Here is a 16,190-nt window from a genome sequence, read left to right on the forward strand (position 1 = left end):
AGGTGTGATGCAACAGTTAATTCCAAAACATCCCAAGTAAGTCTGGTGGTGCTGGCGTCTGGCTAGGTGATGTCTGTAATCACCATGTACTCATGAGTGAGTGCCATGGTTTAACCCCAGCCAGCAACTAAGCACCACGCAGCCGCTCACTCACTCCCCCCCACACCCAGTGGGATGGGGGAGAGAATCAGAAGGAAAAAGGTAAAACTCGTGGGTTGAGGTAAGAACGATTTAATAGAACAGAAAAGAAGAAACTAATAATGATAACACTAATAAAATGACAACAGTAATAATAAAAAGATTGGAATGTACAAATTATGCACAATGCAATTGCTCACCACCCGCCGATCAATGCCCAGTTAGTCCCCGAGCAGTGATTCCCCCGCCCTCACTCCCCCCAGTTTCTATACTAGATGTGACATCACACGGTATGGAATACCCCCTTGGCCACTTTGGGTCAGCTGCCCTGGCTGTGTCCTGTGCCAACTTCTTGTGTCCCTCCAGCTTTCTCGCTGGCTGGGCATCAGAAGCTGAAAAATCCTTGACCTGAGACTAAACATTACTTAGCAACAACTGAAAACATCAGTGTTATCAACATTCTTCTCATACTGAACTCAAAATATAGCACTGTACCAGCTACTAGGAAAACAATTAACTCTATCCCCGCTGAAACCAGGACAATGAGATAAGCAGTCATTCTGATTATACATTTTACTGATCTTCAATCACTGCTCTTGCATGGGGGTAAGAAGTTACCCTCTTCTTTGCAGGCCAGCGCTGCTTCAAGCAGCTGACACAACACCTGAGCAATTATGTATCAATGTGGGAAAAGGCAGAAATATGCAACCTCCCATTTTACCTGTCAGACTGACTCAGAAAAACAGGCTTTCATTTCTTTGTTCTTCCTTAAAAGTAACATCTAATATGCACTTACAAAAGTGAAACAACATGCCTTTTGCTATCACTTGTAGTGTCACATGTAAGTAAGTTTTGTTGAATTAATCATGACAATGCACTGGTGCCTGGACTTATTCAGCAGCAGCATAAATTATGAATCTGCTTTCATACGCACTGAGCAGGGATGCAGAGCCTGACTGCATGCTTCCCAGTCACATGTACAGACTAGAGTTCTGTTACATTTCTCAGTCCTTAATATGCAAAACATTTATGGGTGCCGGTATAGAGAGGCTCAGAAACTGAAGGGGGGGGGGGGAACAGGCACATCATGAGTCAGCAACTCCACCACCTTTCTTCACCTGGAAAGTTAGCTTGACATCAGTATGGCCTTGGGTTCTTTGTTGGTTGATTATTTTTTTTCTATAACCATTTTAAATTCATGGGAGATATAAGGAGGCCTCATTTTATCTCCTAAACTTTTCTACTGCACAGACTGCTTGTTCCAGTGAGGTGCAATGCTTCATTAATTTTGGAGGTCAATAATTGTGTTTTAAGATATACTTCATTATCACCAGTTTCCTCATTAAATATTTTCTGCTTCATATACTTTAGTGAGTCCTACTCAGCCAGTGGATTTTGTTAATGTTTATATTTGTGTGACTTTGAAGCAGACATGGTATAGAAGAAACCTGTAGGACTAGAGTTTTGCATGATATGCTGGATCTCTCTCCTTTCCATTTACATCTTATTATGTCTCCTTCTTTTGTAGTTTACAGAAATTCAGGCCTGTGTTAGTTTAACCATATTTATGTAGCTAACAAGTCTCCTAGCACCTACCACTACTCAATGTATAAAAGTACCACTAACGAGCCAAGCTGCAGTATGTTGCCAGCTCTTTCAAAGCAGACAGTTGTTACCCACGTTTTCAAAATCAGCCACCAGGGCAATGTGAGGCACTTATGTGACAGTTCAGTAGTGTCGCAGGGCCCCAAATGCTCATGTCATTAAACGTGAACTAAACTGGGGTTGATCCCCAGCTTTCCTTATGATGTATCCACTAGAAAATGATCTTTTTCTCATTAGCTGTTTTATAAAATTGTTCCCAAGTATTTTACTTGGGGATACTTGATGTTTTGTTTCAAGGCCCAAGCCTCCCTTCAACAGACCCAGATTTCTGTTGTTGCTGCTATTACACCTACATTTTCCTGGGAGACCTATGGCACTGCTACTTTCCCTTTTTCTTATGTCTCACAATCTGTACAACATGATAGATGAAAACAGCATAGTTTTCAGGTTACTCAGCCAGATTTATCCACTTAAGTCTACATACACAGATGTGAACTCGAGATTACTCTGTTTTTCTGCATATAGCCCACATTTAAAGTGTCCAGCACCCTCAAATAACCCTCACATAACAAAATGGGGATGAAGAGGAGGGCACAGTGAGGCAGATGGAGAAGCCTGTACAATAATCATAGGAAGAGGGGCTGATGGAAAGCAGAGAGAAAGGGTAAACTTCCTCTCCTGTCACACATAGGAATATAGTTCTTACTGCCACTACCACTAACTCAGTTCTGCCTTTTTTTTTTCTTTTTTTTTTTAAGTTACTCACATGGTAGCTATAGGACTGGTATATTTGAGAGCATGGTAAAAAGAATTTTCTCTTCTGATGTATCCTGGGCAAAAGCTTCTCTTCAGACTTTACTGTATCACATATACAATATAATAATGTATGTTTATCTAGTAAATTGCTTTGCAATAAGGGTTCAGAGTCACTCTTCAGAAAAGACATTAAACACTTGTCTTCACTTTTAAACTGCTGTCACTCTGGGTTATGCATTTGGAACTACCTTGAAGAAAGAAACTGAATTTAGGAAAGTGCTGAAGAAAATAAACTAAAAAGCCAAAAAACAGCAATGACTTTTCTGTTCTTGCATCTGACAGACAAGAACCTAATTACAGAACCCTCAAATAAAACACAAAACATGCTGACCCATTTAACAGGTTCTAGCTACAGAAGAGCTCAAAATCAAGAGGAGACTTTTTTATAAGTTGCTTCTCAAGGTCTTATTGCAAATTAAACTCAATAACCAGGATCATAAACAGCACCATGATTACAAGGAAAACTGTTTCTTCTCCACTATAATGGAATTAAGAAAATAAGGAAGTGAGATTTTTAAAAATGGGGTTTATCCCCCTCAACCTTTCAAAGGACAGTCACTTTTGGTCACTTTATATTTAAAAAAAAGAACAATCCAACTTCTCATCCCATTCTTTATATACATCAGCATTTTTATATCCTTCTTGCTTTGAAACTGATTATATTCTATTTAGACAGCAATGGTCACTAAGTGCAGGTAAGACATGGGTTAATTTTTTTTATATATCCCACTTTAACTGAGATATGTTTTTATCACATACTGCAAGTCTTTTCATCCTTTTAGCCCTTAATCCTGCAGCCTATGCAGTCAAAAATCTTGTTAATTTAAGTGTAATGAGCAGAGAAATGGACCATGGCTGAATCACATGCTATGCACTGGTAATTTATCAGAAAGACAAGCCTTCAGCCTTGCCAAATTATTTTTGTCCAAGTACTTTAAAGAGGGGAGATGCCAGACTTGGAGATGCTGGGAGTCAAAAGGTCCATTAGGAAAGAGTCCATCTCTTATCTTTACAACTAAAACACAACATAAGCTGCAACATCAAAGATGAATACTCAAGTACTGGATCTGGAAATAGTTAATAGATTCAAAGCTAGCTGAAGGCATAGGCAAAGTAGACATGTGCCTATAACAGTAGCAGGCTGCCTGCTCTGGCAGCATGTGGCGCGGGGGGAGACCAAAAAAATCTGACTGGACATGGTCCTGAGCAACCTGCTGTAGCTGACCCTGCTTTGAGCACGGGGTTGGACTAGGTGATCTCTGGGTCCCTGCCAGCCTCCACTATTCTGTGATTCTGAAGCTGACAAAAAGTCATGGGCCAATGCCATAACAAGGACTGGTTTTCTTTAGAAAAAAAGTTCTTATCAAGAAAAAGTGAACTATGAGTAGTACCCAGTCTTCAAATAGTATTTGTTTACAACACAAACACTGAGTGGAAATACAAATAAGTGGAGCAGATTAGCTCCATACTGATACTCCTAGTCCCATGTTTTGGTTTTCTACTTTATCAGTTCTTCTGCTAGTAACTTCCCTGCAAGTATGCTGCATTTTGACCTTTAAAAAGGTCCCACAGATTAAATATCCCTTTGTTTCCCTTCATATTCATGCAATTTTTAAGTGTTCTGTTCCCATGGGCCCTTCGACATTAAAGCCTCATCTTCTCCTGTGCCCATGTAGTAACTTCCAAGGGTGACAAATCATTCCTGGCAGCTGGACATGTCTGTTTTCCCTAACTTCCATCTAGTCCCATCCCTGAGGCAACCTTAACTCATTCATTCCTAGTAAAGTATCTTTAAAGCAGAAGGCTAAAGGAAGCCATGTGCATTTTTAGAACAATACAAAAATATTCCAGATGCTTCACATACCTCCTTGTCTACATTTACTAGATGTGCCCATTCCTTTCCAATAGCAATATTTAGCATGAGTCTTAGGAAACTCACTATTGAATTAGATTTGTGCTTAAGTTTTATGCAGACTTGGATAATGTCAAATGCCCCCAGTGGGTTAGCAATAGCTCTCAGTTTTACTAACTTTTTCATACTAGTGGTTTTGTTTCAGATTCCTCTGGATGAAGTACATACCCCAGCAAAGCATCCTGCTACAAAGGCAGCTGGGTTAATAAGCAACAAAGCTGTAGAATAGTTTAGGAACTTTTCTGAACAGAAATCAGAAGTTTTATCTTAAAAGTAAAAATGCAAAATGATTTCTCAGATGCATTGCATCCTCTGTCAGGGCACAGGGATAATCACCCTAACTGAGGAGATGTTTCTGGAGCCAGTTGCACCTACTTGGATATTCTCCTTTGCAGCACCCCACTTGACAACACCTCCACTACCAACCCAGGTGTCCTCTGTCACTGATGGAGCACACATGGCAGACAAACACTTACCCCCAGATGTCCCAAGTACTTTGTTGTCTTAGTTGACAAGATCAGCTATTGCTCCACAGCTCTTTCATAGGTACAAGAAGACTGGTTACCTCTGGGTAAGGAGAGAGGAAAGACGTGTTTACCTGGGAACTTGGTAATTAGGAAGCACAGTTTAAGTTCTGGTGTGTATACACCCCTTTCTCAGCAATCCCACTGCATGCAGCTTCTCATAAATTAATGCTAATTTCCTAACAATGTTTCTAACCGTAGTCAGACTTTGACCTGTACTGTTAACGAAAACTAATTTCAAAAAGTCAGTTACCCAATTCACACTAGTTCAGGAAATCACATCATTTGACAGATACAAACAGGACAAACACAGCCACTGCGCAAACTCACAGTATATCAGAGCCCTGTAAACACACCTTGCAGTTAGGTTATATTTCACTCTAACCTTGTTTTGAGAACAAGGTTAGTCAGGTCTTGTGTTTGGGAAAATTCAGGACACAAATCTTGCAGGTGACACCTTCTGAGCCCCTCAGAAAGGGACACTCCCTGCTGGAGATGGCATTCACTTCTACCAGCCCTATGGCCTGAGAGCAGACAATGGGTGCAAGTCCCAAGGACCACTCACTTGTAGCATCAAATGAGGCAATCTTGCACTGCTGAGCTACTCGCGCAAAAACAACTCTCCTTACACACAGCAATAAGCCAAGAGACCATTTGACACTGACCAAGTACTATCACCATGAATTTGAGGGTACAGCCCAATGAGGGGCAGGGTGTATCACCATGCACTTTGCTGTTCTGTGCTTTCTCTGCCTGTTAGGATCTCTCCCTGCCCTGCTCTCCACAAAGGATGAACTCAAAGTCTGCTTAGCTGCTTCAAGATCTGAGGCAATGAATATCAGGAACAGAGTTGGGCTAACCAAGCTTAGATCGCATCTCTGAAAAGCCTCAGCTATGATTTGAGACAATTTTTCTTATCCATTAAAAATCACCTGTGGAGGCTTGACTCTCCTCCTTCCCCCACAGACCAACTGATCCAAGACTGCACAGCTGAATTACTGGCTAGAATCAGCTTTGACAGCAAGCTAATTACAGGTGTGAAAGTCAGCATTTACCACAGTCGCTTTTTCATCATTGGCAACATTGCTTTTGCCAACAATCAGCATGAGCTATTTGCCTTTAACAAGCTTTACTAGGTGATCCCCCACCACCCCCTGCCCCCCCACCCTGACTTCAACTCCAGAATTTAGTCTCAGCTTCAGCACAGCAGTCCCTACGGGCTGGGCAGCAGATTATGCTGAGCCTGTCTTTAACACCAAAGCTTTGTCACGCTGTTCAAGTACAAGCAGGAGCAGAGCTGGGGCCTCCAGCTCAGCTGTAGCTCTGGCATTCAGCACTGCAAAACCCAGCTGTGCCCAGTGCCCAACTCGTTCTGCAAAATTTAATGACTGGGATCTCAGAAGAAAGCAATTCTGGCAGGTACAGCTCTGTTATGGGCACTGGGCTGCCAGAAGGGGTCAAATAACACATGCTTACAACCGGGGTATCTTCTAGAATCACAATTACATAAATTAAATAATCTGGTGAAATCAGAGAAACCTCACACAAACAAAAGTTGGCTCTGGCATTTCAAGAAAGCATCTGTTACTGCTATTATATTTACTGGTATGGTAATGTCAGGTTTATTGCTCACTGGAAACAGCTAATGGTTAGCACAGGAAGGTTTGACAAAAAAAAAAAAACAAAAAAAACACAACACCAAAACCAGAGCAAAGATTGAAGTTAAATGGTTTCAGCTTCTGGAACTGTGCACTTTCATAAAGGGACGATAGAAATAATCATGAGAATTCATGCAGTGCCATTCTAAGCTACCTCATCTCATCCTTTGCCTCTGCATGTGAGAAAATGAGCACCTTTAACATAAGCCTCTTACCTGAATGATTTTCTCAATGTCTTTCTTACCTATTATGTCAAGACAGGGAAGAGCTCTTCCTTACAGGCAGCTGAGGAACATGGTGAGACATAGCCATACAAAATCCACAGCACGCAGGGATGCAAGCATTGGAACACTAAACTTGTGTGACCTCCTGTACTTCACAGCAACAGTTTAAACAGATGGGCTGTCACTTGCTTCCCTGTACATGCCTCTTCAACATAGCAATGTAATGAAGACCCAGAACTTTGGCTGGCCCTCTCACTAAAAAGAACCAGCTCTGAGGTTTTTTCAGCCAGCTTTCTCTCTCACCTTGTGCTCCTTCAAATGCTTCCTGATTTTGCACTAAAGAGGCTGAGAAATGCAAGTAGAAAAATCATTAAGATTTAACAGAAAGGAAGCAAGCTGGAAAATCTTGTTCAGTGCTTTCCTGTCTAGTACACGCAATGCTTGACAAGGTCAGGTTCTCACTGTACAACTCAAGATAGCTAATTTTGCAGCATTAGAACATTTATAGCCAGCAATAGAAAAGTAATAGCAGAAGGAATAACTAAATCAGAAAACAGAGCTCTCTGGTCACCTGTGGTGCTATCTAGGCAAAAGAAGTTGTTAATTCTTTTCACTCCTGTTTGTTGGACCCTTCCTCTCATCACTGGGACTCTGCTCAATTCCTGATACCTCACCCAATTGTCATATACCACCAGCAACCTCAGCTGTAGCCATTTCTGTTCCTGACAGGAGCAAAAAACTACTGGAAGCTCTTTTCCTCTCATAAGGATCCCCTAAATGCAAAGAACCAGCAGCATAAAACACATTACTTGCTTAGCCTGCAACGGGCCAATAGACCAAGAAGAACGTAGCCCTTTTCCCTACTCTGCAGCAGCATGATGCTGTGCACAGACCAGGCTGAGTTTCGGGCATCTGTAGCTTTGTCCCCTCCTGCCACCTGTGTTTTATATCAATCACCTTGATGCAAACTAGGTTAGTTCACAGACACTCTGCAACATCAGACTTCATTTTACCCCCACTATGAGGACAGATCATTCAGCGTAATTTTAGTCTTTTCTTCTAAGACACTATTAATAATGATATTAGAGTACATTTCAGTGACAGTCATCAACATTAAGTCTGTATTGAAATGCCATCTCATTTAAATATGCAGATTAATCTTACATGCATTTTTTTGTTCAGAGCACATAGTAATGGAAAACAGATAGCATCTAATTATGCCATTCATTTTGTGAGCGTAACGCTACTGTTTGTTTTAGTCAAACATCCTGCTGCAAAAAGCTATCAATAGATGTGACTCATTACCTTTCCTACCTTGGCCAAATACCATGCCCAACAATTCAGCCACCTATGCAAGCACAGAAGATCTCTAACGTAGGTGCAGGACAACTGCCCATCTCCAAAGCAGGCAGCAGTCACTGGAGAGCATGGGGACAGCCCAGCAAGCACACAGCCTGTGGCATGCCCTCCCCAGCAGTCCTGCAGAGAGGTCCTTATGCTGGGAAATCCCATTTACATAGATTTCTCCAACGCAACTTCCCCAGCCTAGGGGAAGTAGCTTGGCAACCCAAAAATAGGCTTTTGACAGATTTAGACATTCAGCCAGCTGTTCTTTCCTCAGTTCTCTGAGGAAGCTAAAAAGTTACCCAAGCAATTAATAGTCAGACTAAAACCTAGAATTTTTGCCCATTAGGCCTCATCATATATTCAGTCTTTCACCATGGTCACTATGGCTGACTGAAAAGCCAAGCAGCAGGAACAGAAGTACCAGCTTCCCCAAAGAGCCCCCTCAGAGAAGGCACTTGGTGGTGGTGCAGGTATCGTTTTCAGCAGTACCTCTCCAGAGCCAGCCTGAGAAATGGGAGCAGCTTAGAACAAGCGGTGCAATAAATGGAATTTGATACTGCAGACACTGTGCTGCCTAATCCCCAGTCTACGCATCTGTCCTGTTAGGCTTTTTAGGTCATAGTTATTTGCTTCCCTTGGTATTATTCCTGAACTTTACCTGAAAAGCAGCACAGTTATGGGAACTGAATTTTACTCTACTGTACTGCAGTACATTGCACCACAAATTATATTTGAGTATGACCTGCGTGGATTTCTGGGAAGAAAAACATAAGACTTGCTTTACAGTAACATTTGTCCAGAATTGAAGAGGCACACTTATAATAACTGGGTTTGAAAAGGCCAGCACAAGCAGTACTTCCAGTGCAGCTGAAACAAATAATGTTTGCTTAGCAAAACACAAGTCCAAGATCTTGGCAGAAAGACCTTCTTTTTCTCAAACAATTGTCAGGGTTTTTTTAAAAATGAAATTAAGAGGTGATCTTCCAACCAGTAAACACTCTTGAGCACAGCTGATCAGGCTACCCCAAACCAGGAGTTTTGCTTGAGAGAGTCATTTATGCTACCATATTTTTGTGGTATTTTAGGAATTCAGAAAACTTCTGAAGAGAGTATTTCTTGACTCTGAGTAGCTGTTTGCTAGTGCCAGGAGGTGGATTTATTTTCCTTGCTGTTGACTCTCATATAAGCATTGAAGCATCATGAGTTTTTCCAGGCCGAAGTATCCAGTTGCCTTCTTGTTTGCTTATGCAGGTGTTTTACGTAATAGCCCCAATAAAGCTGACGCTTTCGGAGAGCAGCTGCAGCATAGGCAGTATTGTAGGAGTTCACCACTTAAAGCATAGTTGACCTCTAAGAGCACAAGAAAACAAGTCCTATGCCCTCTAACATTCAAACAAATGGAAGTGTTCAAATTGTATCATGGCTTTGCATTGCTAATAAAAACAACACCCTGATAAGCAACAGCCTAAAGCTTGAAAGGGATCAAATACCCCAAATTGTAAAAAGATACACTAAAATGCATTCACATGGACCAAAACTGTTTTCCATCTAGTGTTACAGTCATACTTAGTCCTGAGTCTGACTAATGTAGCTGAATAGGTACTTAATTCAAAGTTCTCATATTAAAGAAGAAAATTATCCAGAAAACCCCGAAGTTAGATTATTTACCAGAGAAACATAGGCAAAGTCCGGCTGTCTTTCCCAGGCTTAAACTCTGCCTTTGAATCAGGCATGCAAGTCTTCTGCTGCTTTCAGCTGAAGGAGCAAGTCACCCTCTAGCATACAAGCCTGTCACCAAACTTCTGTAGGGAGACTTTCTCAGAAAGAAGTAATTGTTTAAAGAGCCTCAAAACCAGCTCAGTTTTCACCTCTTTAAATACCTGTCTAAGTGAGCCCAGCTGGAAACCTATTCTCCTACAAAAGGAAGGGAGAACTTTCTCCAAGGACTTAACTCCTTCCCTGCCTGATGAAGGGTGAGACTTTACAAGCACTTCTCTTTTATGCCAGTAACTACACTATGCCCATTAGCCCGTGGAAGAGAAGGCTCAGGGAAGATCTCATTGATGTGTATGAATATCTGATGGGAGGTTGTGAAGAGGATGGAGCCAGGGTCTTCTCAGGGGTATCCAGTAACAGGACAAGAGGCAACGAGCGCAAACTGAAATACAGGAAATTCCACTTGTGCAGAAAGAAAAACTTTTTTACTGTTAGGGTGGTAAAACACTGGAGTAGCATTCCCAAGCAGACTGTGGACTCTCTGTCCTTGGAGATGCTCTAAACCCAACTGGTGGTCCTGAGCAACCTGCTGGAGCTGACCCTGCTTTCAGCAGGAGTCAGGCGATACAGTCTCCAGATGCCCCTTCCCACCTCAGCCGTTCTGTCATTCTGTGTCCCTGCAGTACTGCACTGGCATGGCATGTTATCACAGGGCAGATGATAGATATCCACTGTAGTGTGACTGTATGTGATCCTCTGACACATGTAATTCTTCCCTTCTGTATTATCTCGGCGTCCTTCTCCATGTGGGTATACCTGTGAAGAGACCTAAGTCCCAAGAACTAAAAATGTGATGGTGGATGAGTGATGAGCCTGAAGAGGGAGCCTCTGCCTTCTTTCAGGAGACCCCATGCAATAATCAATGCAATGTGCTTAATTTTTTGCAGCATTATTGACTCTTCCTTGAAGTAACTTATTTTAATTTCCCTTCTCCTCACTTTCTTTAGGTTTTCCCTTATAGTCAGTTTGCCCAGATTGAAGGATACAAGGCTTAGTGCATCACCTACAGCTGCACAGTGCATCAGTACATTTAATTCTTTCCTTTAGCACAAAGGGATTATTATTCCATGTGATTTTAATCAGCTTCTGGGAATATACACAGCCATTCTCCTATGCAAGTTGTCCTTTGTATGAGGATTCTGCTTTTAGAAGCAACTCACATGAGCTGGATCAAGGATTAGCAGTGGGCATTTCTGAGCACTCATGGTCACAGTTAACATCCTTTGGACTTTTTCTACCATCAGAAGGAAAAACATCCTTCCTGGGGTACTTAAGTCTGAAATAGAATCAAATGATTCAGTGGCCAAGCAATGCCAGAACCTCCCATGATTTGCAGGCAGTTATACTCTTGCTAGAACAGGGCAGAGGGAGGATCTGCTAGAAATCTTTTTGGAAGAGCTTTTAAGCTGTAGATTTGGCACAAGCAAGGCCCTGTTTCTACAGCCTCACAGAGAACACAGAAGAAAACCTTCCTTTTCTGTGCCCTGTGCCTGGGTGGATTGCTCCCCCATTAAGGCTTATCTACCCTCACATAACAAAGCCTGCAACTTAATCGGGAGACAGCAACAGGCCTGGACTTTCAAGACAGAGTTTCTGCCTCCTCCCACGTGCACAGCAGCAGTTTGTATGAGTTTATCCGTTTTACCTAGCTTCCAGTCCACCTCAGCAGGAAAAAAAAAAAGGTGGCCTCAAGCATGTAGGAGCTCTGCACCTTTGTGTTTCTCATGGTGCTAAAGCAAGTGCCTCAGCCACTCGCTGTTTGCTGGTACAGGACAGAGAAAGATTATCCTAATTTTATCACGGTGACTTAAACAAGGCATGCACCAAGTCATTAGCTGAAGCAGGAATTCAACCCAGAGATCCCAAACTATCCTTTGCCCTTGTCATATTGATATCTTACCCATTCTGCTTCAGTTTCAGAAAGGGTTTGATAGCTGAATTGCTGAGGGTTATACCTCCAAGGTACATTCCTGACCAAAATAAAATTACCTGGCAACTTCATCCTGACAGCTGTGAAATCAATCATTGAAAGGAAAGGTAAATGAAGATGCTAACTTTGCTGCAGCAACCACCCACTCCATTGTGACTCCAGGCAGGAGCCACCTCACTGTTCAGTGTCTATAGTATAGGTCTGTGGAGAGAAAGCAAGCCCCACCTGCAGCAGCTTTTAGCTGCTGCTCAGAAGCTGATCTTGTTATCCTCAACACAAACCTACACCTGCTTTGGGTGTCCAAATCCTCCACCCCCATTGTAGGAGAAGGGCTGATTCCCAAACAAACTATGTATCTCTCTCTCCCCCTTCCCACATACAGGACACATTAAAACATTCATTTCTGTAAATATGAGTGCTGTCAAAATGGCCTATTTAACTGATGTAGTACCCGGGAGCTGCAACAGAATTCAGTGCCTGCTGTATGCACAAGCTGTATACCTGCTTAGGGACCAGAGTGAGTGAAAAACAACCCTTCCACACCCTGAAAGCCATAAACAAGAACAGCTTTGACTTGGTAACCACCTAATCCTTTAGGATAAAGGGAAACTAGCCCTTGTCTCCTACTCTACAGGCAGAAGGTCTGCTCCACAGCCACCTTTTAGTTTAACAGCAAATACCTCACAGAGTTTGAAGTGTTAAGCAGCATGATAAGGCACAACAGCATGAGAGTAATACCAAGCAACACAGTGCTTTAAAGTATTCTTTTAAAAAACAAAGTCAACCCAAAACTTTATTTCATAGAAAACTTTCAGGAGACAAAATTAGTCTGTCAGAATATTTGAAGTATTACACTGACAACATACTCATTAAAGACAACTCCCGTTCTCCTAAGGTGTAATCCCGTTTCATACTGCACCCTTTATTCATTGCTTTCATCCTTACAGAAATGCTATAAAGCTCCTCTTCTGCAATGCCATCAAAAAAGAAGTCCTCATTGAAGATGGGGTTTCTGCTTTTCTTTATAACAGTGCTCCTCTGCTTCTGTGTTTTCCCTGGCACCAGAGAGAAGGTGATACAGCAGTTTATGTTTTTGGGCTCTACAGAGTCATCATATAAACCCTCTGCACTGATCAGGCGGATCCGCAGCCTCTCATTCTCTGAGCAGTATTCAGTCGATAGCCTCAACATGCCGCCCTTGTCCATTACCACAGTACTCTCTCCCACTAGTCTCTCCCGGCTGTGGGTCAGGTCCAGGGGAAAGATGGGAGAACAGGACATGCTAAAGCTCCGCACGGCAAGCAGCCCCTCCGAGGCCCGCCTGATGGCACTGGGGCTGTTATCAGTGGAGCTGCTCTCCTCTGTAGAGAAGGAATTGTTCCTGGCCATGCTGGATTTGTTCTTGGCTTTCAGCGCTCGGCAGAGCAATCCCTCCTGACTTCGTGTTTTGATGAGGGAGCAGAATCTGGGAGATGACCTGCTGAGAAGTGGAGAACTGAAAGGAGACGAATCACTGGAGGAGGCAGTATCACTGTCACAGGCGCCTTGCCTGTGCAGAGAGAGATGCTTGGGAGGCAGCCTCACAGAAGCAAAGCTGATAGCAATGGGATTAGACATACTCCCTTTGCCACTGAATGTGTTAGCTCTGGATCGAGACAGCATCAGGCTGGGCAGAGCACTATGTGGATCACCATGGAAGATGGACTCCTTTCTCCTGGTGTGGGGACTCTCCAGCAAAGTGCAGAATCCATAGGAAGTGGGGGCTCTGGGAAAGTGAGGCAGGGAGAGCGCTGCTTGGGACTGCGGGTCTGAGTTGGTACTTTCTTCCTCCAGAGCTGGGATCTCTTCAGCGCTTTCCACCTGAATGAGGTGTGGCAAAGAAGAGCTGGGGCTGTAGTCAGAAGAATTAAGATCTGTGTCCTCTGAACGGCCATCCTGGTAAGAGCCAGTGCCCTTAACAGGGCCAGAGCTGGTCAGCCTGGGAGGAATGCAGAATTCAGGGATTCTGTCAGGGGTGAGGACATTAGGAAAAGCAGCAGCCCCCGGTCGAGCTTTTTCAGGCAGGTTTTGGCCAGGTGGCAGTCCCAGGAAGGAGCTGGGTAGGTTGCTGTTTTCATGTGATGCTCTGATCTTTTCCAAGAACCACATCCCTATAACTGGGCAGGAGGTCCTCAAAGGGGAGAAGCTTTAAGTACAAATCCACCTGCAGACACACAGAGATGCAGAAGTACATGAACATCCTTCTCGGACACACTACAGCCAAGCAAGACACGGAGCATGCTATTCCAGGCAGGACTGGCACAAGCCCAGCCAATCCACAGGTTCAAAACAGCCTCTGCCCAGCACACTATCTTTAGCGAAGTCGAAGGGATTTCGCCGCAAGAACAGAACTAAACCACTAAAGAGATAAAACGGTATCGAGTCACTACCAGGGGAAAACGTCCCTCTCTGATACCCCCCCCCCCGCCCCCTCCCATACTTCTCGCCTAGCAGAGGACGTACCTTGCCAAGTGCCAGCCACTTGCTCCTTCCAGCAGCGCTCACTCTCTCGCTGCTAACAGCCCCCAGGGTACACAGCCAGCCCTTTTCTAGCCCCGCCGGGCGCCTCCCACCCGCGCCACCGCCACCGCCGGAGGAGGAGGAGGAGGAGGAGGAGGAGGAGGGATGCCGCGCTGAGTGCCGGGGACGTCCCTAGGGAGGGATCTCGCCAAACGAGTCTTTCGCGGGATAAGCGCTTTTTGATGAACGCCCGGCGCTTGGCACCCGCCCGCCAGCGCGGCGGGACGGGGCTGCCCTCGCCCGGCTCCGCGCTCTCAGGGGTGGCCAAAGGCAGCCGTACGGCAAGCAGCCCCCGCTCCTTCCAGTTTCTTTTTCGATTAACGTCTTTACGGAGGCGTCCCGAGGTGTTTCGAGACCCAGGACAAAAGAGGAATTGTCTCGGTGCTGCTTTTCTTCTCGAGATCTTGGCAGGTTTCCCGCATCAGAGCAGTAGGAAGCGGGGATTGCAGTTTTTCAAGCTCGTTTGAAAAGAACTTCGCTGTTTTTCTGCATCTGAAAGTGTGCCCCCGCCCCATTGTCCACAAAGAACATGAGACAACCGAGCCCTGACCCGGTGTCCTGTCGCTGATTCTGAGCAACAACAGAAACAGGAATGCAGATGCAGCGAGGAGAAAAACGAGGCAGAAAATGCTTTGGCAAATCACCTTGAAATGGAGTATGTCAACAGCACAGGCATGCGTGACGCTTAACAGACAGTGCACAGAGCCAGGTGGGATCCATGAACTTTCTCACCGCAGTTGTGCAATGCAGCAGAACTTGGATGGACCTCTGCAAACTCTATTCTGCAAGCTGCAAGTAGGAATCTTAACTGCAAAGCCAGGAAGGCCTGCCAAACAGGTTGGCTAAATACTCAGTTGAAGCTGTACGCCTGTAACATGGCGATAGTAGACAAGTGATTTTCTGTCTTTCCTTTTCCCGCTAAAGAGCTAAAGTTCCTGTTTACAGAGTGCTTGAAATAGACAAGGTGTGCTCAGAGAAAACAAAGTGGGTTACAGGGGCAGGGGACATTTTGAACCTGCTGAAAGATTTAGCTGGGAACATGCATGTTCTGGGTCTGAGCCTTGCCTCTCTCCTGCTTGTTTTACACCAGTTAAGCTTCACTTTGATCATAATCCTCTAGTGATTCAAATCAGAGAAAATTCTTTCTGCCATGCTTTGTAAAAAGGTTTAGGACACCCCAAATGTCTTAGTAACGTCAGTTACTCAGTTACTACATCAGTTACTTCAGGTGTCAGTGCTTTTGCAGTTTACTTAGATGGACTTACTTGCTATGGGTGTGCTTCAAATAATCCCCAATCTGATTCAGAGGCTTCCAGAGAGGGTTTGAGCTTTCCCCAGCTAATGACAATTTTCAGCAGCATAGAAGTGGAGCTATTGGAGACACTGGGATGCTCTCCTTTGGGAAGCAGAACGTGTGCCACATAGCTGTTACACACTCAGACCAGGCAGTACAGTACTAGACATTGCACATCATATATCCTGTAGCTTCCAAAGAGTAAGTGAGCTTCGTTCCAATATATACACCTCTGCCTTTAATACCAAAGAAAGATTTGAGTCTAAAACCAGAGAAAAATGAAGGAAATGGAGCTTTTTAGTGGGAACCTTATTACCTCCAGTAACAGTTTGCAGAAGTACTTCAGATATGGCAATTAGCCTCAGGTGTACCAAGTCCACAGCTAGCATCAGGCAGTGGTGAAATAA

At 43.9% G+C, this 16,190-nt stretch overlaps 2 protein-coding genes across 2 annotated transcripts in view; one reads left to right on the forward strand and one right to left on the reverse strand.

Moving 5' to 3' along the window:
• Positions 1–12,707: 12,707 nt before the first annotated feature.
• Positions 12,708–15,268, reverse strand: LOC142039164 (C2 calcium-dependent domain-containing protein 4C-like). The gene is made up of 2 exons (XM_075045502.1): positions 14,433–15,268; positions 12,708–14,133 (listed from the first exon to the last, which is right to left on the reverse strand). The coding sequence occupies exon 2, from the start codon at positions 14,076–14,078 to the stop codon at positions 12,780–12,782; it is 1,299 nt and encodes a 432-aa protein (XP_074901603.1). The 5' UTR covers positions 14,079–14,133; positions 14,433–15,268; the 3' UTR covers positions 12,708–12,779.
• Positions 15,269–15,308: 40 nt separating this feature from the next.
• The window catches only part of TLN2 (talin 2), a 234,034-nt gene continuing 233,152 nt past the window's right edge, over positions 15,309–16,190 (forward strand). The window contains exon 1 of the mRNA XM_075045499.1: positions 15,309–15,326. The gene's annotated coding sequence lies outside the window, so the exon portion shown is untranslated. The remainder of the gene's footprint in view (positions 15,327–16,190) is intronic.

This window comes from Buteo buteo, chromosome 13 (genome assembly GCF_964188355.1).
Source record: "Buteo buteo chromosome 13, bButBut1.hap1.1, whole genome shotgun sequence".
Taxonomy (NCBI): domain Eukaryota; kingdom Metazoa; phylum Chordata; class Aves; order Accipitriformes; family Accipitridae; genus Buteo; species Buteo buteo.

Coding starts and splice junctions, on each gene's coding strand:
- LOC142039164 (XM_075045502.1), bottom strand. CDS start 14,078: ATGTGGTTCTTGGAAAAGATCAGAGCATCACATGAAAACAGCAACCTA.